Below are 24,284 nucleotides of genomic sequence, written 5' to 3' on the forward strand. Positions count from 1 at the left end.
AAATGAGGGAGGTCCAGTGTCTATACATAAAGCAATGTGTATATTTGTTAAATAAACCAATACTTAGATCAGTGATTTTACGCTGTGAGTACAGACCAATAGTGGCCACTGTGTACTTCATGTGGTTTACAAGATGACATTTAAATATAATACAGGGAATTGCTGAAGATCTTTTCTTGAGCAAACAGTGATAAATATGAAATTAAAGTCAACTCAGCTTGCATCCAAATGTGGCAGCACCAAATATGGGAAGAAAAGGAAGCATGCTAAATAGTGGGTCAGAATTTCTAACCTTTGTGTCACTCACAATGTAATCCTAAGAATGTATACTCAGAACTAAATCTCAGTGAATTCAATGGGACATACTCCTTACTAAGTGTGCTTGGGATTTCAACCTCAGACACTTTTCTACCAATATACAGCATGCAGAAAAAAAGAGACCTTTCAAAAGGATTGTAATAAAATGGCCACAAATATAACTATGTGGTGATCTGCAAAGAAAAAGTGTACTCCAGAGTAGAGATCTGCAACACAATGAAGTTTATGAATTGTTGGTCAGAATATGGATTGGAACTTTATGATACTGTGAGATAAGAATATTCCATAACATAAGGGGATTTATATGGTCAAGAAATTATTTACAACCATGCCTTTTTGGTACACTTTTTTATAAAATTCCAAAATGCAAAATAATACATTCATTCAAAATAATAATTAGTTTGTGCACATACTCTGCTGAAAGTAGGTGGTGGTGGTGATATGAAAGTAGATAATAAGTTTGGGTGGTCCTTCAGGTTGGGTGTTAGGAATTTTATTTATTTGTATGTATAGATCTCTTTTCTCACCAAATAAGACTCAGTTTTTGTTTCAGGGAGGCAAGCCACTCCTCACAAAAATATTTTCATGCCAAATAACATACAACAAAGCACTTATCAAGAAAAGGGGAAAGATATGGATCCCATATCTGCATTAAAGTAACAGTTACCGTATTAAAGAAATCAGCATTTTCATTCCTCTTTGTGCACGTGCCTAGAAATCACAAATAATTTCATAAAAGAAGGCCTTCCATTTCAGTTCTGGGTTAGTATGAATCTCAGCTAAAATCACCACACATGCAAGACACTGTCTCTGAGCCTAACCTCCTTCAAATGTTTGTATGGAACTAAATTTCCGCACTGAACTCCACAGAGTATGGCAGGAATCAAATAAACTATTTATTTGTTTTTACAAGTAAGTGTTAGGTCTCAACATTGGGTGCCTGTAGCATATTAGCCTCATGCATATCCATTTCAGACAGCTGTGAAAATACCTTATAAACATGAAACCACTTTTAAAAAACTGAAAGATTAATAAAGTTTATTCCAGCACAGCCATTTGTGAGTCAGAGCCCAATTCATTAGCTGCATGATATATATACCATATAATTTGGTAACTTCTTTTGGAAATGTGCATAGGAAGAAGTACTATGTATCCCTTAACAGTAGTTATAACAATTGTGGTAAACTCAAGCAGCTGCCTTATACCAAGTCAGACCCCTGGTCAGTCAAAGTCAGTGTTGTCCTCTCTGGCAGCAGCTCTTCAGGGACTCAAGTTGATGTGTTTCCCACTACCTTTCGAACTGAAAAGCCAGGGATTGAACCTGGACCTTCTGCATACAAAGCAGACGCTCTGCCACTAAGACATGGCCCCTCCATATGACACAGGGGAGTTATTTTCAGGATTAAGGGTGCACGCAATAGAATGGCTCCATATATGCAACTTATTATAACTGGTTTTATTCCACCCATAGTATTAATTCCTAAGATCAAATAATAAACAGTGCTTGATCACTGTTGATATATATTATCCAGAGTTATCTTGTTATTATTCATCAAATGGAATAATTAACTTCACTGGTTAATGCACAGTTCTGGAATTGTAAACACACTACCTTTGGTAAAAAAATAAATAAATCAATAATATTCCTTTACCAATAGTTTACACTTGTGGGCTTCTATGCAAAGCCAATTATTAGCAGGAAGGAAGCATTTGCTTTTATTACCATTGTTCCATAATTACTGTTCTGTTTTTGGAGCATTGCTTAATGTTCCTACAGTTATACAGTGGCAAAGATCTGCATGAACACTAGCTGTGGCTAAAACTGCAAGCTGTAATTCTGTCAGTTATTTGTTAAGCTACACTCTTGTTGCATAATCTCCCACATGTATTCAGACAATGCTTTTCTAAGCTACAGCAAAACTGCTTTACTGAATGATAAAATATTCATAAACAGCCCTATGGGCCTCTAAAGAAATAGGGTGTAGGTGGAGTTTACCATAGCTACCTTTTTCCAGTGTTTGAAATATAGGCGATCATAAATAGCTTTTCTCCCATCCACATCTCTTTTAATAAATATATTTGGAAATGAATTCAATAGTTCTTCTGAGAGCAAGAGGTCTGTATGCAAAAACAGCTGTTGGCTGAGCTGCACAAGAAATAGTTGGATAAAGCTGTGCTGTCTGATTGCCAGATGTTTTCATTTATACAGCAATTTCAGCATGCAGGATGTTGTGGCAAAGCAAAAAAGGAGAGAGAAAGCAAGATTTATAATTCCCAACTAAGCTAGCTCACTGCACAGGGCTTGCTTTACATACTAAAATTTCTTACCTGAATAGAAAGATAATAAATGTGCATACACAGAAAGATAACATTAGTGCTGCTTTTCCTGTAAATATAGTTTGCAAGTGAACTGGCTTCATCAAAAGGATGCATCCAGATGCCTGAACTCCCAGTTGTTGTACATCCCCCAGTGCTCTCAATGAGGCATGCTCCAAGTGCTACTGTACAAGGAAAAGGCCTTGACTGACTCTGTATCAATTTGGTCCATCAGTGTATCTTATCAAAAAAAGCTGATGGAAATTGAGCTTATTCTTATGCTATTAAATTGAAAAATATTCTTGGAAAATAAAGGCACTTTGCTGGAATAACTTTTGTTAGCTTATCAATCAGGCTTTTGGGAAACTATTAAAAATAATGTACTGCTTGTTTTAGTAGATAACTCCAGACAGGGATGAGCAAAATACAGATTATTACACAGGTGCTAGTTGTACCCATATCCTCATTCCTTCTTTGGTGGCAAGAATCATGCAGAAAAAATGATGGATTAATCTAGGATTTATTCCTAAAGCAGAATAATTAATACTAATCAGTGTCGTTTTAGAAAGTTTGCTAGGAAAAAGCTAATTCTCTATGATAAAACTTTCTGCTTTTTAAAACAGATCCCACATTATGGAGTACAGACCATGTACGCCAGTGGTTGGAATGGGCCATCAAAGAATATGGTCTCCCAGACGTAGACATCTTGTTGTTCCAAAATATTGATGGGAAAGAGCTATGTAAGATGACCAAAGATGACTTCCAGAGACTCACACCAAGTTATAATGCAGACATTCTTCTCTCACACCTACACTACCTCAGAGAAAGTAAGTACTTTCCCCCTTTTTAGAAAAGGCTATGTCCATAAAATTTTCCCACTGTAATGCTTCAAATGCCATTCTTGAAGTTACAAATGTTTATATTCACCAAGGTCGAAAATCAGCGTGAACACCATATACAAGAGAATTTGTAGTAATGTTTTTTCTGGTCACATGATCTTTTTCTGCTTTCCATTACTTAAATGATAATTCAAAATGAGATGATAGACTTACTGATTTATAAAGAAATTCCAGGCATGATTAAATATGTGTTCAGTACAGCACAAAGGAGCACTTTATATGACTCCCATTGAAATGGGAGTTGACCTTTTGGTAATGAGTCCCCTAAGTACAAATTTAAAAAATTGTAGGTAGCATTTGAAAATAGGGAGGGAAAGAGAAAATGTGTTACTTGAAGCATATAGAAAATGTTGCAGATCACAATAGTAAACAAGTGAAAGATCAAATTCTATTTTTTAAAAATCAGACAATGCAACACCAACATGATACTGTCTTTTTCTTAGCCTTAGTATTCTTCAGGATTTCCCCCTCTAATATTCTGAATTAAATTAACTCCCCGCTTGCAGCGGTATCATAAACTCAGCCCATACAGAGCAGAATTATGTTAGAATTGCCTCAAAACAAGCCATATAGGATAAAATCAGGTGCTTCTTAAGATAATTTTGGGTATCTTTTAAAAAAATTTTGGTGTTGCTTTTTGTTTTGTAGCTCCTCTTCCACATTTGACTTCAGATGATGTTGATAAGGCCTTACAAAACTCTCCACGGTTAATGCATGCTAGAAATACAGGTAATGCTGTCACTGCTCCCCTTTCTGTAGGCCATATTTTTTATGTGCGTGCTAACTGTAAATTAAGAAAATTGACAGAGCTTAAGTGTATAATATTACTATAGTAAGTATGGGAAGTTCTCTAACGCACACTCCATCTACTAGTGAGACCATTTAGAGCTACACGTAACTTCACAACAACAGCAAGATTCGAGTCCAACAAGATTTGCAGGGTGTAAGCTTCTGAGAGTTAGAGCTCCCTTCTTAGATATCTGATGAAGGGAGCATGACTCTTGAAAGCTTATACCCTAATCTTGTTGATTTTTAAGGTGTCCTTGGACTCGAATCTTGCTGTTCTACTGCAGACTGTCATGGCTATCCACCTGAAATTATCTCAGTGTAGCAGCGATTAAATCCTTGTGGGCAGTGCTCTGCATCAGTCACCTGGAAAGAAATTTTGATTTCTGATACTTCCTACAAATCCCCTATGCATATATTTATTTATTTATGTCATTTATAGTCCGCCTTTCTCACTGAGACTCAAGGTGGATTACATAGTGTGAGATCAGTACAATCAGTAGCAAGGACAAGGGTAGGCATTTCCATACAGTGTCAAGGACAATTCCATAAACAATGTCATAGGGTAGATGAATACAAGTTTACAGAGACATAGCATTAGCAAGGATCCAGTGCACAAACAGGAACAAAAATACATCAATAAAACATCACTTCCATTGATTCTTTTCCTTTTTCCATTGCTATGAATGCCCTCCTGTATAGTACTTCTTAATGGTTCTTAATAACCCTCCACAGACACTAGTCCTCTATAGACATGGGCACATAGAGGAGGAGAGGGCATGTCTTGCTTGGGTCCAAATGTACCCAATAAAGATAGGCACAAACCAGGAAAATTCCGAACCGTGCGGTTCATGGTTCGTCGTGTTTCACAAACCACAAACTTTCATGAACTTGCCCCGGTTCACAAACCGGTTCATGAAAATGTCATTTCCGGGTCAACAGAAGGTCTGCAGAGAGCCCATTCCCCCTCCCCCATTAGCTACGAAACTGATTGGTCAATGCCAGGCTGTCTGCAGTGATGAACCGAAATATGAACCAAACGAACTGGCCTTAAATTCATCACGCTTTGTGAGAAATGAGCTCTCACGAACTGCCTGTTCATGAACCACAAACTGGCCTGATTTGTGATGAACTTCAGTTAGTATTTTGGTTCATACCCACCTCTAGTAACCAATCATAGGGATTGAGCCTATACACATACGCTCTTTGTTCATAGACTCCAGGCTCGTGAGCCAGCAGTCATATAATAGGTGGAGTGCAGGGGTGGTGTACTCCCCCTCTGTGCACACTGACCAACGCACATAATGCCCGTTTCAGTTATTACAGTTTTGGTGCTCAAACTACACATAAGGAGAAATTGCACTACCCATGATCCTCCTGCTACTATGGTTGTATTTTGCATGAATAGGTCAGTGTACATATTTTCCAGCTTTGATACACATGATTAAATATTCAGGGAGCTTTTTGTGTACACACTTGTACATACCATGCATATTCAAGAGGAATATTGGTGGTATGATCTCCCTGAGGTATGGTTTGACCATCAAAATTGTAACAATGAAAAAGGTCTAAAGTTGTTTGCAGTGGGCCACTGAGAGAGGCTATCCCTGGAACAGAGATGTGAAATAAAGCTCAGCCATAAGAAGTCTTTCCTGCTTGTTTGCCTGCTTAGCCTGTTTCCAGGAAAAGCATTACTAAAAGTAGGTGTCTACCTGAATGTATCTAATTGTCCAGCACAGGTCTGTCTCCTTAATCCTGTTGATATGCCATAGCAGTTCTAGCTAGAGCTACTCTGCAGCATTTGTATTTCGCAAGAGGTACAGAACTGTCTGGTTCTGCCAAGTAAATCTTCCTGCATCTCAAAGGTTGCCTTACAAGGTTGCTATAGGGGATTCTTATCCTCTCCCATGCCATGTTTGTGCCATCATGATAGGAACAAGGATCAAACACCATCCTGAAGGGCTGCTGCTAGGAGCAGAAGCAGTGAGAGAAAGAAGCACAAGAGACTCATGCTGATCTCCTTAAGCAAGGTGCACTTTCTGTCCATATTAGGGAAAGAACACATCTCAACTCAGGTTTTGCTGCCATTGCACAAAATCGGAAGCATGAGGTGAGGAAGCTCAAGTCCCTTACTCCTCCTCTTGCCCCTTCTCTGTCTCATGCAGAGGCCTTTTATGCTTCTTTGGGAGTTAGTGTTCATAATCAGACAAGACCTCTACCAGGGAAGACTCTGACGCCTTCCTGCCAATTCACCATGCTGCAATTCAGAGGATTCAATCATCATTTTTTTAAAAAAAGGAACATTTTATTGGTTTTCAGTATCTAGAAATAAGCTTGGTCATATTTAAGCTATTAATATGGCAGCTAAAATAAATTTTACCCCATTCTGGAATTTGTGAAGATAATACAGATTTTCAAGAGCAACATATCTGACAAAGGGAGCTCTGATTCTCGAGAGCTCATATTCTGGAAATCTAGTTGGTCTTTAAGGTGTTACTGGAACAGAGTCTTGCTCTTCTATTACAGACCAACATGGCTACCCACCTGAAAATAGATTTATAAAAAAAACATATCTTTAATCTGACAAAAAGAAAGTTTGGGATATCTCATTATCATGCCTGAGGGTTTTCCTGACTTATAGTGACCAGAAATAACAGCTTTATAAGAAACAGAGATATTAATCTTAACGCTGGGTACATTTTTAGAAACTCACTCATTTAATACACGTGTATGTAGTTAAATAACTTGAGTCCACACTTTCCATATTGCTGTATTCAAATGTCGCCTCAGAAATTGACACACTCATCCTCACTATATTTTCATATTTTCATAAAATTAAAAACAGCAAGAGCAAACCACAATTTTTCAAGTATAAATGACCCTGAAATCCTTCTACCTTCTTCTCTTTACTTGCCATACTAAGACAGTTTGTTAAAGAAGTCTTTGCTATAACCAGAATGTGTTATGATGTCTGGATTTTGGCACTGGGATCACTGTTTCTTGCACAAACTAGAATTCCTAACAAATCTTGGTTTAGAACCAAGGTTTGTGATAAGAAACAAACACCAGTTTGTCAAAGTGTCTGAATATGCATATCACAAAATTCTGGTTAGATCAAAGACTTGCTAAACTTCCTTCCATCTTTGTTCTAGGCAGGAAGTGGGAGAAGAGAGGCAGCAAATGATTACAGGTTTTTTCGTGCCACAGATTGTGGTATGTTTGTGATGTCTGAATGTAACCTAACCCATGATTTTAAAAAGTGACATGGGAAACAAGCCTTGAATCAGATCTAAAGTACCATAAGGCTAATGACTTCAGTCTAGTATTTCAACTGTATAGACTTTGTCTTTATTAATTTTCACAGTGTCCGTACACACCAAAATGTGTGTGCGTGTGTGTACACATGCAAAAGTAATGTAAGGACACTGTCTGGCCCTTCTAATGCTGCATATTGAAAAACTTGTATTTCCCCAAACAGATGACAAAAAAGGTTAACCTTGAGTTCAGGCATTACAGGAATGAAAGCATGTACATCAGCTGAAAAATAGGTAAAGTCACAGCCTGTATCATATATAACTTGCCCATTTTCCTCAGTGTGCCTCAGAACACCAAGCCTATGGTGAGCCACCACACAGCACATGTGGGGCTGTGCAGGGTGGGAGAAATAATTGGTGTACCTGATATGCCTGGCAGACTTAATATGTAATTTGTGGAAAAGTTAGTACAGCTTCTCCTACTTGGATGTGATTTTCTTCTACCTAGCTTGCTTTTCTACCAATGTATTAATCTGGAATTGAATTTTATTTGATTGAACACCTGATAGGGAGATTATACTCTCTATTGTAGTCCAACTCCAATTTATTTATTCATAAGTTTTGCTGTAGGAAATAATAGCCAATGCAAAAATTATTCTTATTGCTATTGTCATCTTCTTGTCTCCAGGAGGTGCAGCTTTTATTTTCCCAAATACTTCAGTTTACCCCGAAGCAACACAAAGAATTACAACCAGGCCAGGTATGCAGGTTGCAAAATATTTTGTGCTTGCTTGTTTGCTTGCTTGCTTGTTACAATCTGGTTTACTGATCTTTTTCCTATCCTGCTGTCTTTAAGCATAGGACATCAATAGCCAACACATAATATATAAATCAACCTAGAAGCTGCTTCAACTATGTTAGTAATTCCATGCCCATATTGTGGAGCCTTGGCCAAAAAAATGTGACTCAGTTCTGTTAAAACATTTTCTATTTGAAAAAGAGATATTCTTGTAATTATTGAAAGTATTTGCCATTGTGAACATCTCAAAACTTCTTTTTACTGTTTCCAATTAATAATTAATATTTAACATACATTTTTTTTAAAAAAAAGCCTCAGGGAATACTTAAATTTTGATGACACATTGAAAATACAGTCTTCTTCCTCTTTCAGATTTTTATTACATATTCATTCAGGCCAGAAAGAAAGAAAAGATTATATACTGTAATGCAAATTTTCTTCCAGCCTATAGTCTATATGAGGTTCTTCATATTTCCTGTACTACATTCCTACATTAGTAACATCCACGGATACATCTAGGGATGTGCGCTCAAATATATCCATCCCAAATATATACCTGAAAAACATCTTACTGGGTATCCAGAAAGTATTTGGGATTTTTTGGGTTTACCAATTACTGGGTCCTCAAAAATACAGAAATATTCAGGTGTATATGAGAATATTTGGGGCTGCCATTTTAAGACTCCCAGTACTGTTTTTATTATATTTTTCTTCAAGTTTACAGGACACCCAGGCAACAGGAGTGAGGACACAGGCAGCTCTCCCAAGGAATGGGATCAGAACTTAGGGGAAGCATGAACAGTCTGCCCCATCATGATAATTATTTCATCCCTCCATGGGCAAAGAGGGTCCAAAGTATGGAGCTGGAGTCCATTTCATGGCTAGATCTTTTGGAGTACTACTGCCAGTTTTGCTGCTGTTACTGCTCTGGTCTTTGCCTTAGTAGTGCTGCCTTCCTGGGAAAACCTTCTAGTCCTGTGCCTGCCTGCTGGACAACTTCAGGACTGGTTTTTGAACTGATTTATTTTAAAATATTACTTCAAGTTGTTCTATGTTTTTGTTTTCCTGGGAGGGTATAGTGGGGGGGGGGCTTTTTTCCTCTTTTGGTGCTTTTAAAAATAGTTTTGCGCTGTTTTTGTGCTGCTTTCTTGGTTTCTTTTAGAATTTCTTTGCAGTTTCTCTGTTTCTAAAAGTTTTTATTTTTTAAAAGGTTTGTGCTTTTCAGGAAAGGGGAATTTCCAAGTTGTTACTGTTTTAAAAAGTTTATGCATTCTTCTGGTTTCAGATGGGAGAATTGTTTGAAAGATCTTTCTGAATAGTGTTTTTGGAGGGGGTGGTTTTGTGCAGTTTTGGGGTGTTCCTTTCGGTTTTAAATTTTAATTGTTGCATCAAGTTGTGAATAAAAAAATTCTGCTTAGGTTTTAATAAGAGTTAACTGTAGGTGAGTGTTTAGGAATTTTTAAAAACACAATTGGTTTGTAATCTCTGGCTCTTTAGGGCTTGTTGGTTCTGTTGCATTTGGAGGCATTTGGCCAGTGGTTGCTCTTTTGTGTTTGGCTATTGTATTTCTTATGGCTACTTTGAATCCCCCCCCCCCCGAAACAATGGAGACAAGTAGACTCGCTGGGGGTACCTTGTTCAGGGGCCAACAGAACTGGGCTCCTTGGTCCAATTCACTTGAAACTTGGAGAGAGAGGTTAGTGGGCAGGCAGCACTAGGTCCCCTGCAAGTTTATCATTTGGTTGAAAAACAGCCACTCTTGTGCCCTTCTCCCAAAAAAGTGCCCCATAGGGAATGTGAGCATATTATGTGTCATCAAGTCACTTCCAACTTATTTCTGACCTTGTTAATGAATGCCCTCCAAATGTCCTATCATTAACAGCCTTGCTCAGGTATTACAAACTAAAAGCCATGTCTTCCTTTATTAAGTTGAGCCATCTCTTTTTAGGTCTTCTTTTCCTTCCACTGAGTTTCACTTTTCCTAGCATTATTGTCTTTTCAGTGAATCTTGAGTACTCATGATGTGGCCAGAGTACAACCACAGTTTCATCATTTTAGCTTCTAGGAAGAATTCTGGCTTGATTTGATCAAGAACCCAGTTGTTTGTCTTTTTTGCAGTCTCTGGTATCTGTAAAAGTCTTCCCTAACACCACGTGTCAAATGAATCAATGTTCTTCCTTCATTGTCCAGCTTTCACATCCATCCATAATAATGGGGAATACTATAGTATGCATTATCTTGATCTTGGTCCCCAGCAACACATCCTTATCCTTAAGGATCTTTTCTAGTTCCTTCACAGCTGCCCTTCCAAGTCTCAATCTCCTTCTGATTTCTTGGTTGCAGTCTCCCTTTTGGTTGAGGATTGAGCCAAGGAATAGAAAATTTTTGATCTTCTTTATTATCAACCTTAAAATTGTATAATTCCTCAGTAGTGCTGATTACTTTTGTCTTCTTGATGTTCAGCTGTAATCCTGCTTTGGCACTTTTCTCCCTTAAACTTCATCAGTAGTCATTTCAAGTCTTCACAATTTTCTGCCAGTAATATGACAGGTAATCTGCATAACTCAAATTGTTAGTGTTCCTTTCACCAGTTTTCATTCCAACTTTATCTAAATCAAATTCAGCTTTCTTTATGATATGTTTTGCATATAGGTTGAACAGACAAAGAGATAGTATATATCCTTTTCTGACACCTTTTGCCAATTGGAAACCATTCTGTTTCCCCATATTCTGTCCAGAGTACAGGTGGTGAATCCAGAATACAGGTAGTGAATCAAAACAATCAGATATGTGTATTTCAGATGCTCTTTTGTAGCTCCTGAGCTACTTCCATTGCAGCTTTCAGTGCCTACCTGTCAAAACATGAAATGAAAGAGAACAATCAGAAGACCGGGCTTCAACAAAAGCAAGGCACCATAAGTCTATGTTGCACCTGCAGTTTCTCTCTGGGTACCATGTGCAAGCCAAGCCCAAAGAGCAAGCCAGCTCCTGCATGCCCAGAGTGCAAGCCAGCTCCTTTTGAGGCGGAGCTCTTAACTCTTGTTGGATATTCTTTTAGAAAGATGACAGTGATCGATTAATACAATGTAAAAACCCCACTCATTTTACAAGTTTTCCACAAAAGTAAGCACATTTTCTATTAAAAAGATAGCTCTGTGTTTTGTCTATAATTGGATTTAGAAAGATGTTCACATTATCACAGCTTACATAAGTCAATATTTGTATGTATTTAAATATGTTGATTTTTGAGGTGATTCACATGAAACTGAAAATACTGTATTTCTTATGGATGCGCCTGGCCCCTAAAACTTTGGGCTGGCTCCTATATCCAAAGAAAATTTGCGAAGCCCTGAGGTGATTTATTTGTATTGATCCATTTAGGAGATTTATAGGCTGTTTCTACAGAGACATGTTTGAGGCAGCTAGCAAAGTAAAAGCAAACAAAATCAAATAAAACCATCAATGAAAATAAAATGAAGCATTTTATTTATTTTGTTGTTTCCGTCTATTTCTTCTGTTTATATATAAGCTAGTTCAATCGGCTTTTTCAGCCATTTAAACCATTTTGAGGGCCTGTATAATCTGAGAATGTAAGTTCTAAATTAATGAAGATGAAGAATGAATTAGGAAAGTACAGTGTGGAGGAAGTATTAGCTTTTCTTATCAGGTTCATTTCCATATGAAATTGTTTAAAGATTGCTTCAGATAAAATGAGTTACAACCTATTCTTGTTGGGGACTGAAGATATAACTGGAGCAAGAGGATTTTCACAATGTCAATGTCGGTTCAATTCTGCAATTAAAAATAGAATTAATAGGCTCAGGTGCTAAACATCTGTCTTTTGTCTCTGCACAAGTTTGCAGCATAAGAATGGAGATGAAATCATCATTGTATCTTTTATGGCAATTGTGTGTTTCAATTTATGAGAGTGAGTAAGATAGGCAAGCAAAAAGAATTTAGAACTCTTTAGGATAAAGATTTCAGCTTAATTGGATGGAGAATAAAAACTGAAAAACAAAGCAAGTTATAGCTGAAAAGAGATTATTTTCCAGAGTAGCAATTAGATGGGCTGGTGTAAAAATGAAGTTAAATTTTAGATTTGTTACTGTGCAGCTTGTCTTGGTAAGTATTTTGCTTATTTTATTAACTATCACACATTGAGCAATGTGGCCTTTAAGAGGTTTTTTTCATTCCCTGTCATATGTATATATTTGAAATGATTTCTTTTCTGTACAGATATACCATATGAACCAGCCAGGAGGTCAGCATGGACAAGCCACAGTCATCCTACTTCTCAGTCAAAAGGTAAAGTATCTTGTACCATAACTGCTTTAGAAAAATTTGGCTTTGACAAATCCACAATATATAAAGGGCTTCAAGAGATACTATATGTATTGATTGGCCTGATTAGATAATGAAGCATGCATATATATTATTTGAACCTTGGAACTGGAACAAGTGTGGTGTTAAGGCTCAGTTGAAACATAATAAATCAGACTTGTTCATAGTGGACACAAACCTAGTTAATTGTTGGTCTATAGTAATGGAGAAAGTACTTCAACCTTCACGTATGTTTTTGATGTGCACATAAATTTGTTCAGTCTGAGGCCATATCATTAGTGGCCTAACCAATCCTAGCCATGTTGTTAGAATCTTTTCTGAAACAGAAAAGAGTCCAGTAGCACCTTTAAGACTAATCAACTTTACTGTAGCATAAGCTTTCGAGAATCACAGTTCTCTTCGTCAGATGCAAGTGATTCTCAAAAGCTTTTGCTACAGTAAAGTTGGTTAGTCTTAAAGGTGCTACTGGACTCTTTTCTATTTTGCTACTACAGACTAACATGGCTAACTCCTCTAGATCTATTTTATGAAACAATTCCCAGTACTATCTACATTTAGAAGACTGGAAAGTAAATATTGAATTCAAGAACAGGATTGTTTTCCCCTTTCTTGCACCTGGCTTCCATGTTCCAGCAAAGGAAGACAAACCACTTAATACATCTCCCACTGACAAGGAAGGATGGAAGATAGATTCCCTAATATTCAGGAAGGTTTCTGTCATTGCTCTTCAACAGCACTGGTTGTACTCTGCATCTGTCACTAGTGTGAAACTGTTCCAGACATCTACAAACAAGATGTTAGAGAAAGTGGACAGCTTGAATTCCCAGGGTTTCTCAAATCTTATCCTTACTATATTGAACTTTTTCCAGTTCATCTCCAGACTGCAAAAAATGGAAGAAAGAGCAACTGTTCATCAAGGATCAGTACTACTCCAGTTTCAAACATTTTGCGCACAACCATGACTGTTAGAGACTAAGCATAGTCTTTGACTCTCCCAGCTGTATTTCATTCACAGCTCTTCATCATTAACTCCCTACTGTAGAACCAGGTTAAACCATACTAAACACATTTCCAAACAACATGGGACTCCTTTGCTACAAACTCTGGAGTTCTCACCATCATTTGGATGGGATATCTTACTGGGTTTAACATTGTACCTCCACCTCCATATTTCATAACCACATCATTAACACCCTACATCTTCAAGAAGAGGTCCTCTCCATTCTTGAGAAAGATGTTATACATTCAGTACCACTATCTCAGCAACAGATAGGTTTCTCTTATCATATCAGTCCAACAGTCCTGAAAAAGAACAGAAAACTCCATTCTATCTTAGACCAAAGAGTTCCAAAAGGACCATAACCTTTTCCTCTGCTGAAGTGGTTCAAAGAAGGAGTGTGAAGTCTTCTGCTGCTTACTTTGGAAGTGGGTAGCATTCACTGTTTGCTTATGTTACTAGCTTGGCAAACAGTTACTGCAACAACCTCTCTGAGCAAAAATCAAACAAAAGCTTTTGCTGTATCCTGTGCCTACATGCAAGATTCATCTTTCCAGGAGATTTGCAGAGCTGTGACATGGGCAACCTCCTCTACTTTCATGTCCCAGTATGCAGTCAACATTAGGGCATAACAAGATGGCTCTTGGCCAGCCTGTACTTAATGCTATTTTCTCTTTGTGGTGTCTGCTGCTTGGTAATGCCTTATATGTGGGACTGCATAAAGACCACAAAAAAGTAAAACAGGTTGCTTACTTGTAGTTGATGTTCTTCGGGTTATTATCGGTGGAATCACACTACTTGCTATCCTCTGCTGCTACATGCACTGATCTGAGGAAACTGTGTGGGATAACGCTTGCCCCTCGCCTCAGGGTATCTGCAGAAAACCAAAACTCTCCTATGGAGAAGGCAATTTGAGGGCAAATCTGAGTTTGTTAAGTCACTCATATTTGAATGTTAGGAGCCTCATGGCGCAGAGTGGTAAGCTGCAGTACTGCAGCCCAAACTCTGCTCACAACCTGAGTTCAATCCTGGCAGAAGCCAGGTTCAGATAGCTGGCTGAAGATTGATTCAGACTTCCATCCTTCCGAGGTCGGTAAAATGAGTACCCAGTTTCCTGGGAGTAAAGTGTAGATGACCAGGGAAGGCATTAGCAAACCACCCCGTAACAAAAGTCTGCCAAGAAAACGTCGTGATGCGACGTCCCCCCATGGGTCAGTAATGACTCAGTGCTTGCACAGGGGACTACCTTTACCTTCTGGGATGTTACTACAAATTTAAGTTACTTGAAGACTTCAGTCTTGATGTGTCATGTGAGGAGGCAGAAGTAGGTAGTTTATTTTAATGTTTAAATCAGCCTAAGGATATTTCCTTTCCTTTACTTAAAAGGTGAATATGTCAGTCCCTAATACAAATAAGTTCTTATAGGTAATTTCAACTGCATTTATTTTTGTAAATGTATTCATTTTTGTTTTTCTAGCTGCCCAATCATCATCTTCAACAGTATCCAAAACAGAAGATCAGCGTCCTCAGTTAGGTGTGTCTATAATTAATGTCATTCTGTTCTGTACATTATGAATGACTAGAAAATCTCAATCTGTCAGTGACTCCTCACAAATGTCAGTGTTCTCTGGATTTCTTTCCTGCATTAAAAAATTATTTTATGTAATCACTATTATTTGGTTCCGTACAGAAGGAAGGTTTGCCATTCCAGTCACAAAAATCAGAAAAGCTTTCAGCACAAAAAATTCTGAAACAGGAAAATTGATGCAACTCCATACCATACATTAACATATCTGAGCTGTGTTCTCTTGTTGGTGGCTTGTATGCTTTAGCGCTGTGCCAGCTCCTAGGATCTCCTAGCCTCTATTGTGGTAGTGGAGGTAAAGAGAGATTTGTCTTCAGCTGCCCATTGAATTATTCCAGCAAAGAGAGGCAGCCCTAAAAAGGTTAAAATCTTCACGAAACTGACCAATGTTCCAAACCTTTGCAACCATGTCCTCAGCTTTATCCATTTCTCCCCTTTATGTCATCATAATTACAATGGCACAGCAGTTGAACTGACAGTGTTATGACATCAGTGTGAGAGCATAATTTTATTCTGCCATCAAAACCTGGGTTTATGCTGGGGATAGGATTTAGTTGCCATTTTCTCCTCCATCAGCTGACAGAAGTCAAGGACAAAATTGCAATATGCCTGCTGTTTTAAAAAGATCTTTCTGATATTATATCAATTGCTTTCAGTTGCTATAAGAAGTCTTGTATTTGAATATGCACACAAGTTGGGGACCTGCAAGGATGTTGAGGTGCATCTCATTTTCCTCAGTCTCCTTTCCCCCGCTATGTATTTTTCCTTCCCTGGCAGCCACCATATCCTCTCCCCCTTTCCTGCTTCCTTCTGTTTTTCTCACCCACTAGCCAACTTATCTTTATCTGCTACCTGCCTCAGCTTTCCTTCTGCCCCCCTGACAGCCCATCCCCAGGAAAAATCTGGCCCTGTTGTGTGGTAGATTATGCTATGCTGAGTCCAGTTGCATTTTGGCTGGTGCCATGCTGGGTTCAGTGCTGTAGGTAATGAGTCTCTAGTGGTTGCCACTGGGCTTGTCCCAAAAGTGTCCCCCTCCATCAGGGGACATGACACGGGAGGGGGAAGGTACCCTTTCTAAGGTTGTTTTGACCCTTAAGTCCACCCCTGTCCCCTGACTTTACAAAAACCAAAGCGTGGAAGGATCAGCAGTTGCCTAGTAACCTCCAAAATGGCAACTGAGAGCTCAGTGGCATTCTTTCCTTAAAACTACAGGCATTGTTTCTATTATTGGAGAGGGAGATTTAATTCCTTGATTATTTTTTTTTTACATTTCAGCTTTTTCTGCAAACTTAAAACCTCCTACAGATTTGTGGGAAAATCCCCCCATCTGTACCTACCTGTATTTTGCAGATCTATTAATCCATACTTTATGGCCTAGTTCAGAATGATAGATAGATGGATAGATGGATGTAGCTAATAGTCAACATGCCCCCATCTACAGATACTTAAATCCATGGATTGGGACACACTGAAAGTAGGCAAATTTTTCTCCAAACTTGGGGGAATCTCCCCCCCCCCCAATATGGCAGAAAAATCCCAAACCTCAAAAAACATGCCTTGGGGGGGGAACCAAAAATTGCTGGGAGTAGGCAAGGGAGGAGGAGCAGGAGCCTCCTCTTCCACCCACGACTAAGGTGGTGCTAGATGTAAGCAGGTGGGTGAGGAGGAGTGGGAGTGTTATGATCTTCACTTTCTTTAGGGTGGATTTTGCTTTAATCTTTCCCCTCACACCCTCTAGGTAGTTAGCTGCCACCAGGAATATTAAATTCCAATATATTTTATTTAAGTTTTCCCTTTGGTAACGTGTTTATGCGTCAGACTCCTTCGTGGTTCTATGTGGCCCTGAGGATAGGAATGGGAGATAACAATGACTGCTACTCCGGGATATAACAAAACAAAATAAAAGTTTATTTTTTAAGAAGCGTATTGGTTACATAAAAGTAGTTCTTAGTTCTTCTAGTTGCTTCATCCAAACTCATTCACACAGATCTCTTGAAAGGCTTCACACACAGTTAGCCTCTTTCTCTAGGCTCTATATTTCTCTCACAGAGAACTCCTCAGACAGCACACAGCTAGCCTGTTTTCTTTTCACTCTCAATTCTTTCTCTCTCAGGCGCACACACAGTTTGCCTGCTTCAAATAGAATGAATATACAGTCTCACAGACACACTCAGTTCAGGCTTCCACTCAGGTTGCCTTTCCCTCACAAATACATGAACACACTCAGGCTGCACACAGCTCGCCTCTCTTGCCCTAACTGAACTTTTTTTTCTCTCTCAATAACTGAAAACTGCCTTCACTCCGCCCACTCTCTGTCATCAACCAATCATATCACTCACTCATCTTTCTCTTTCACCCCCCACTCTTCACCTATCTCACCAAACATTTAAAGATACATGCACCCATTTCTTGAAATCATTACAGGGAGCCTCTGCCACTGAGCCTTCCAACACTCCCCATCTGCCACCAACCCACATCTCTTCTCTGCTGAGATGGTGGTGCCAGAGGCAGGTAGGCATTGTCCCCAACAACGTCCCCCATACACTAATAACCCACTTTTCTCTGCCACTAAGGCAGTGGCAATAGAGGCAAGCAGGTTCGTGGGGAAGAGCCTCTGACACTGCCCCCTCCCCCACAACATTTCCCCTTCTGCCACCATTTTTGCCAGAAACAGCAGCTGCTGCCATTGTTACAGCATGAGCCAGTTAGTTGGCCAGCTGCATAGAGTGGGGAGGGGGCATGGGTCCAAGTGGACAGACTGGCAGGGAGGGGAGCAAGTCGGCATATCAATGGGGAGGGGGTGGCTGGGCAGACACAGAGGTAGGGAAGGATACTGCCAGGCAGGCAGAGGGGTGAACAGGAGATGGACAAGCTAAATTTCCTCCCATGAGCCTCATAGATCGCCCCTTGTCAATATATCTGTCAGTGTGGCCTCATGTGTGGATAGTTAAATCCAGAGATTAGAGTCATGAACAAACAAGACAGATGTTTCTACAAACCTTGAAAAGGGCTCCTTGTTTGCAGAAACATCTGAAATCTTTAAAAAAACAGGGAGGGGGATTAAACCACTCCAAAAATAGAAGCAGAACCTGTACCTTTAAAAAAGTAATGCCTTCTGAGATCTCAGTGGCTATTATGGGTTGCGAGGCAACCACAACAATATTGCCTGCCTTCTCACCTTGGTTTCTTTCTATCAGTAAAAGGCAGGGTGAGGGGGCAGGGCTATTTTGATCTCCCAGTCCACCCCTGCTCCCCTCCCTTCTGCCTTGGCTCAGATGCAACCTTGGATGACTTAGCCAGCATGACTTGTGCAACTCATCCAGGTACTGTGGCTTTCAGATAACTTTATGCCACACAACTTGCATGCCTTGAATAGGCCCAGCTGTGGCCACTACAACCCTCACTTGAGTTACCTGCTACCCCATAACTTCTGCAGCTTGGCCAGACTTTTTCCAGGGAGAGGTTCTTACAGAAGGGAAAGAGAGAAAGCTGAAATCCAGTATGGTGTAGTCTCCGAATAGGATCTGGGAAACCTAGGTTCAAATACCTACTCTGCCATGGAAGCTTGCTGAGTGGCCTTGAGCCAATCACTCTCAGTCTGATCTACCTCACAGTGTTGTAAGGATAAAATGGAGAGGAGAATGATGTAAGCTGCTTTGGGTCCCCATTATGGAGAAAGATGGGGTATAAATGAGGTAATAATAATAACAATAATATTTGATGTATATACCACCCTTCAGGACAACTTAACGCCCACTCAGAACGGTTTACAAAGTATGTTATTGTCTTCCCCACAACAATCACCCTGTGAGGTGGGTGGGGCTGAGAGAGCTCCTAGAAGCTGTGACTGACCCAAGGTCACCCAGGTGGCTTCAAGTGAAAAAGTGAGGAATCAAACCCAGATTAGAGTTCTACCACTCTTAACCACTACACCAAAATAATAAATAAGACTGTGGGGGCAGATAAAAGGTTAACTGATTGGAGAGAAGGAGTCAGGGAAAGAGGAGAGGATATGGGGTCTGCCTGGAGGAGGGGAAAAGGAAATAGTATGGACAAGGGAATACAGAGGGAAATGAAGTCACCTCCCCCCACAAGGGCTTGTGGGTTCCTCTGTGTGTGTGTGCACGCACGCACGCACATGCACGTGCATGTATGTTTGCTGAACTGATTTATGATATTCTAATCTTACACATATTAGTGTATAACCTAAATTTTAACATTAGTCTTAATGTTCATACATAATTTGGCCTGTATCTATCTTTGTGTAGACCCCTACCAAATACTTGGACCAACCAGCAGCCGTCTTGCAAATCCAGGTATGAAGAAATATTTCTGCTTCACAGGGTTAAAATTAATCTACAAAGTTCACATGCAGATGCTAATGGAAGTAAATGGAATGGTGGCAGTTTAAAAAACAAAAACAAATCAATAATGTCCTTGGGCTCATAAAATCAGTAGCACAGTTCTGGGGCAATTCACCTGAATAGCCTTGAATAGTTAAAATATTGAACTTAATGGACATACATGTAAAGGATCAATTTATAATATTTCCTACCCACTAGATTTTCACACTTTCGAAATTGTTGAAGAATATAAGGTAAAGACTTTTTTTACGACCAAAGTGATCATTCTTACAACACATCACTAATCTGTTCTGGCATTGCTATTTGTGAAAAATAGAGAATTCAGTTTCTATTATATAACACATAACTGTTTCCTCTTCCAATCATATAACATATCCATGTTCTGTAAGCCAGTATAGAATGTATTGTTTTGCATATTTGGAAAGGCTATATTCCAATTAATTTTTCATAAAAGCATGCATAACAGGAGTGTAACCCTGTTAATTCTCCTGGACCTTGCAGTGGCTTTTGATCCCATCAATCATGGTATCCTTATGGACTACTTTTTCAAGACTGGGACTGGGAAGCACTGTTGTGCAGTGGTTCCAGTCCTACTTCAAGGGTAGGTTTCAGATTGTAGTGCTGGCATACTGCTGTTATGTCCCTTGGCCCCTGGCCTACAGAGTGGCCCAAGATTCCACCTTGTCCACCATGTTTTTCAGTATCTATGTAAAGCCACTGGGAGAGGTCATCTAGAGATTTGGGCTGAGTTGCCACCAGTATGTGGGTGACAGCTCCATCTTGCACTGCCAGCAGATCACAGTGAGGCTGTGGATACTGTGAACAGGTGTCTGGAGGCAGTTTTGGAGTAGATGGGGGCTACCAAGATGAAACATAAACCTGAAAAGATAGAAGTACCTGGCTCAGGAAATTGGTTATCTCTTGTTCTAGATGGGGTTGCATTCACCCCAAAGGAGCAGGTTTGTAGCTTGAGGCACCCAGGCCTCTTGCTGGATAACCAGGTGGCAGCAGTTGCCAAGGGTACCTTTCACCAGCTTTGGCTGGTGACCCAGCTGCAGCCCCTCCTGGGCAGGAAAGATCTAACCGGTGAAATACATGCCCTGTAACATCTAGATTAGATTGCTATGATATTCTCTATGTGGGGCTGCCTTGAAGACTGCCCAGAAGCTCCCATTGGTACTGAATGCCGCAGCCAAGATGCTGATTGGGTCATTGGGACCATATCACTGTGTGTATTTTTATCGATTTTATCGATTTTATTATGTTTTTATACTTTTAAGAATGCTTCACATTTTCCAATGTTTTATTGTATGCCAGCTTGGGGACCCTATTTAGGTACAAAGGTAGCACACAAATGTTTTAAAATAAAATTATAGTTTGGGGCCTAAACTGGTGGTAGTGAAATTTAGGCAATCTCTGGAGTCTGATGAATAGCCTTTACTTCCATGATATTAATATTGATTCCAAAATACTAACATGATATTATTTAGTTAATTCTTCAATATATATCAAAACCTATAGTAGGAAAATAAGTTGTTGAAACTTTCACCCATTTGCAATATTTCTGAGATAGCAACAATGGCCGTTTTCACCCGCCCTTATGCTTCGGAAAATCACACAAAATTCATGGCATGAAGCGTCTTCCTAGCTCAATTTCCCATCATGATCCTGTTTAATGGTGCATTATCTGATGTCATCACGCCATTAACCTACAGGGCATGGATCAGTAGCTTGATTGGGGTAGACAAATAGTCCTTCAAATTTTTTCAGATAGGGGTCGATATTGCTAGCAATTCAAAGGTGCATGTACTTAGTTGTTTCTCTGCTCATTTTTCTTCCTTTCTTTTCACAGGGAGTGGGCAGATACAGCTATGGCAGTTCTTATTGGAGCTCCTGTCAGATAGTTCCAATTCTAATTGTATCACCTGGGAGGGCACCAATGGAGAGTTCAAGATGACTGACCCTGATGAAGTAGCTCGGCGCTGGGGGGAAAGGAAAAGCAAGCCCAACATGAACTATGACAAGCTCAGCCGTGCTCTCCGTTACTATTATGACAAAAATATTATGACTAAAGTCCATGGTAAGCGTTATGCCTATAAATTTGACTTCCATGGAATTGCTCAAGCCCTCCAGCCACATCCTCCAGAGTCATCCATGTACAAATATCCCTCAGATCTGCCCTACATGAGTTCCTATCATGCACACCCCCAGAAAATGAACTTTGTTGCTCCTCATGCTCCTGCTTTACCTGTCACTTCTTCCAACTTTTTTGCTGGACCCACTCCATACTGGAATTCACCAACTGGAAGTATCTACCCTAATACTAGGCTTCCAGCCACACACATGCCTTCTCACCTTGGCACTTACTACTAAAGGAAGAAAACTATTTTAAAAGGACATTTCTCCATGGAATACAAGGAATTGTATTGGAGAACATGAACAAAAAGTGCCTAAAAGACATAACAGAGTTGACTGGGAACAAAAGATGTCAATCATAATTTTTTAAAATGATAATTACTGGAGAGTATTAAAGATGGTATTATGTAAAAATGTTGACATCAAATCAAACAATGAAATACTGTTCTAGATAAATATATGTAATATGTAATGGAGGGAAGACAAAGTTTATAAGCTTTTGTATCATGTTTGATATTATGCTAATGTAAACTGGGATTCTACTACAGCAATATAAGGATAATTCTATTATGACCTAAGATACATTATGTGAACATACAGATTTATAAAAAAAAACCCTGCATTTTTTAACAAAAATGCGAAAGTGTCATAAATATTTGTCTAGAGCAGGACCTGATTTTTATTAATGCAACAGTTTTATTTGGAATGAAATTAATACATTCCATTAAGAGGAAGGGATCGGCTGTTTCAAACTGTGAAGACTATGCAAGCTTTAAGATTCCTTGACAGTGTTAAAGAGCTCTGAGCCAAATATTGGGACTGAGAATGTGCTGAGGGGCAAGTGTATGATTATAGGCTATGGGGCCAATCCAACAGGAAGTTCTCCTACATAAGCCGTACTGAAATAAAGGGGAACAGCACAGGAGGAATACTGTGGCCCTGTATCTGATGTAGGAAGTAGAAAGGGGTGAGAGGAAGACAAGGGTGATAAGAATGAAGGAGACATTTTCTCTGGAAATGTGGGAAACTCAAAACTGGAGGTTTTTTAATATTGAAGAATTACAGATTTGGACATGAGAAATACTGTATTCAGTATGATGCCATTTCCAGTGTTAACAAAGAAAAGACTTGATTTTTTTAAGTCCAAAAAGTGGAAAGTAGTAGTATCAAAGTATGCATTTTCTTTATAAAAATATAAAACTGGAATTGTCTTATATTTAAAAGTAACATTTAGGACCTCATTCTTAAGGGAATTTGTTTTCTACTGGTTAAAGGTAAGAGACAGTCCCCAGTTGCCAAAGTCTGAAATCGTATAGATATTTTTGTTAGGCAGTGCCCATTTTTCTTTTCTGAGTCGCGAACGCTGTGCGTTTGTCAGAATGAAATATACAAGTCAACTTTTTTTCTTTTTATATAATAATTATATAACTTATGCATTTATACACTACGAGTTGATCTCGGCCAACCAAAGACACAGAAAGGGACAATCAGAAATACTGTGGCCTTGAATTTTAACTCTGTATGCTTCATGTTTACATTATGAACTTAACTAGTACTTAGAAAGCAGAATGTATGTAATAAAATAAGCTTGGCCTAGCATGGCAATTTCGATAGACACTGTAGTCTGCATTTTCATCTCTTATGACAATGATGCTAACCATGTTGTGTTCCAGAAGCATTATTTCTAGATTAAAAAATGTCTTCAAAAGTGTTAATGATTAGAGGTGGGTAAGAACAGGGAAAAAAATGAACACGATGTTCATTGTTCGTTGCCATCCACAAACAGGGAATCATGAACAACCACGAACATGACCCCTGGGCTTTTTTTCTGGGAAAAGAGGTGGTGGAACTCAGTGGGTTGCCATAGGAGAAAATGGTCACATGGCTGGTGGCCCTGCCCCCTGATCTCCAGACAGAGGCAAGTTAAACTCCCCTCTGTCTGGAGATCAGGGGGCGGGGCCAACAGCCATGTGACCATTTTCAAGAGGTTGTGGAACTCTGTTCCACCACGTTCCAGCTGGAAAAAAGCCCTGCATGACCCTATTAATGAACATGTTCGTGGTTGGCTGTTCGTGGGAGGGAGGGGGGAGACTTGGAAGGGAAGAAAGTTCCCTGCGCCGTTTGCAAACCATGTGGGGAACCTCCTTCCCTTCAAAGTCTCCCTCCTTCCAGCCATCTGGAGGGAAGGGGGGAGACTTTGTCAGGAAACCCCTGACAAGCGGCTGAGTTGGGGGTGAAATGCCCCTCTCTGAGAAGGGCATTTCACCCTGGCTGCACAGCAGCAGGGAAAGGGAAATTTAAACCGCAGCAGGTGGCACTCAGCTGGTTGTCAGGGAAACCCCTGACAAGCGGCTGAGTTGGGGGTGAAGTGCCCCTCTCCCTGCTGCTATGCAGCAGCAGAGAGAAGGACATTTCACCCCAGCAGGCTGCACTCAGCCGCTTGTCAGGGGGTTCCCTGACAAGCAGCTGAGGGGGGGATTTCAATGTCC

The 24,284-nt window shown here is 39.6% G+C and overlaps 1 protein-coding gene across 2 annotated transcripts in view; it reads left to right on the top strand.

Annotated features, from left to right (window-relative positions):
- ERG (ETS transcription factor ERG) overlaps nt 1-23,460 on the top strand; it is a 130,391-nt gene extending 106,931 nt beyond the window's left edge. Inside the window, exons 4-10 of one of the 2 annotated variants that reach the window (XM_054974344.1) lie at nt 3,258-3,461; nt 4,182-4,262; nt 8,262-8,333; nt 12,609-12,677; nt 15,188-15,244; nt 19,564-19,611; nt 21,512-23,460. In XM_054974344.1, coding sequence (XP_054830319.1) covers nt 3,258-3,461; nt 4,182-4,262; nt 8,262-8,333; nt 12,609-12,677; nt 15,188-15,244; nt 19,564-19,611; nt 21,512-22,032 — 1,052 coding nt within the window. In that variant the 3' untranslated portion in view covers nt 22,033-23,460. The remainder of the gene's footprint in view (nt 1-3,257; nt 3,462-4,181; nt 4,263-8,261; nt 8,334-12,608; nt 12,678-15,187; nt 15,245-19,563; nt 19,612-21,511) is intronic. The other variant, XM_054974345.1, reaches the window with a different exon arrangement.
- The last annotated feature ends 824 nt before the right edge of the window (nt 23,461-24,284 follow it).

The sequence above is a fragment of the Eublepharis macularius genome, chromosome 3 (genome assembly GCF_028583425.1).
Source record: "Eublepharis macularius isolate TG4126 chromosome 3, MPM_Emac_v1.0, whole genome shotgun sequence".
Taxonomy (NCBI): Eukaryota; Metazoa; Chordata; class Lepidosauria; order Squamata; family Eublepharidae; genus Eublepharis; species Eublepharis macularius.